The sequence below is a fragment of the Tupaia chinensis genome, unplaced genomic scaffold (assembly GCF_000334495.1).
Source record: "Tupaia chinensis unplaced genomic scaffold, TupChi_1.0 Scaffold000115_1, whole genome shotgun sequence".
Taxonomy (NCBI): Eukaryota; Metazoa; Chordata; class Mammalia; order Scandentia; family Tupaiidae; genus Tupaia; species Tupaia belangeri.
In genome coordinates, this window is record NW_006159579.1 from 1,823,420 (window position 1) to 1,825,142 (window position 1,723).

Sequence of the window (1,723 nt, forward strand, 5' to 3'; positions counted from 1 at the left end):
TACTTAGAGGTAAATGAAAACGAACAAAAGAAGTCACAGAGCCAGCCGGCAGCATAGTGGTTAAGCCACTGGACTCCCAAATGACTGACCGTGGTTTTGTTTTGTTTTTTTGGAGAGGTTTTTGCTATAGGGCGCATGCGCTCGCCAGACAGACAGAGAGAGACAGAGAGATAGAAAGCGAGAAATCACCCCCCAGAGGGGATGGTCACGCCACAATCCCTTCTCCTCCATTCTCCTCTCGGGATCTTGGGCACGCATGCACACGCGCCCGGCGTGAGTTTTAAGCCACCGGGTCCAGGACGCGAACCGCGGTCGACTACGTGGGAGTCCAGCGACATAGCCATTATGCTAACTGCTGGTTCCCGACTGACTGGGGTTTGAGTCCCGCACCTGGCCAAGTGCAGCGAAGCTTTCTCTCCTGATGAGTGTGCAAGCCCTATAACAAACAGGAAGAGAGAGGGGGAAAAAAATATATATATATAGATATAGATATAGATATAGATAAAATTAAATAATTCTTATCGGGAACCAGCAGTTTGCGTAATGGCTATGTCGCTGGACTCCCACGTAGTCGACCGCGGTTCGCGTCCCAGACCCGGTGGCTTAAACTCACGCCGGCGCGTGTGCGTGCATGCCCAAGATCCCGAGAGGAGAACGGAGAAGGGATTGCGGCGTGACCATCCCCCCTGGGCGGTGACTTCTCGCTTTCTGTCTCTCTGTCTCTCTCTGTCTGTCTGGCGAGTGCACGCACCCTATAGCGAAAACCTCTTAAAAACAAACAAACAAACAAAAGTCACAATTCAATCAACTTAGCGCGCAGACAACCCTGGAAGGGGCACCAAGTACCCCACTGAGAAAGGCTACCGCGGATTGACGGTTCGGAGTTTCGACCTCAGGCTCCAGTGCCTCAAAGCAGCAGCGTCTGGAAAGTGGGGAGGCCAGCATTCACTGTGTTGAGGCTACCGGCACACAGTGACACAAGTTCACTACACGGCAGCGTGTTCCACCCGAGGACCCAGAAATGTCTGTGACCTGACAAGGCGAAAGCGGGACAATACAGGGCTCTGGAAGAAGGGTGCTCTTGCTAAGAGTGAGAAAATGACAGATCCCAGAGGTGTGAAGCGGTTCTCCAAGGTAACGCCAGGGCGGGGCTGAACTCGGGTTGCTCCTGCGGACGCCCGGCCGGCCCAGACCTGCACATCTCAGCGCGCGTGGCCTACTCCCAGGGGATCGCTCTGGGCCCCAGCCCCAGCCCCTGCTCCCTACTTCCCCGTCTTCAGCGCACGTAGGTCGGTGCAATCCACCTGGGCGCTCAGGGATCCTCGGCAATCATCCCCTTCGGCCTCATACTTCCCCACCACCCTCCGCCGGAGGGTTTCCGGAGCCAGCCAGACTTCGGCTGCGACCCGAAAGCTAGCACGCTTTTGGCGCAGCCAGGGCTGGAACGTCCCGCAGTAACTGCTCCTCAGCTTCTCGCTGTCAGACAGCCCAGAGCGAATTCTGCACGAGCCTGGGTAATTACGGCAGTCCCCGCCCCGCCCCACGCTGGCTCCTGATAGGCTGCCGAAACTGTCCGTTTGGACCGGACGCTGTGCGCAGGCGCAGAAAAGCAGGGGGCCTGGGCTGTGTCGGCGACGCGGAGCTCCCAGGTCTTTCCAATATGGTGAGTGTTCGCTCTAGGCCTGTGGCCTCCCCGCGGGCCTTCCCTCTTCCTCTTCGGGAG

At 57.3% G+C, this 1,723-nt stretch overlaps 1 protein-coding gene across 2 annotated transcripts in view; it reads left to right on the plus strand.

The window, feature by feature from the left end:
* Positions 1-1,546: 1,546 nt before the first annotated feature.
* DYNLRB1 (dynein light chain roadblock-type 1) overlaps positions 1,547-1,723 on the plus strand; it is a 19,423-nt gene continuing 19,246 nt past the window's right edge. The window contains exon 1 of one of the 2 annotated variants that reach the window (XM_006144024.3): positions 1,547-1,663. In XM_006144024.3, the coding sequence (XP_006144086.1) occupies positions 1,661-1,663 (3 nt within the window). In that variant the 5' untranslated portion in view covers positions 1,547-1,660. The remainder of the gene's footprint in view (positions 1,664-1,723) is intronic. The other variant, XM_014586124.2, reaches the window with a different exon arrangement.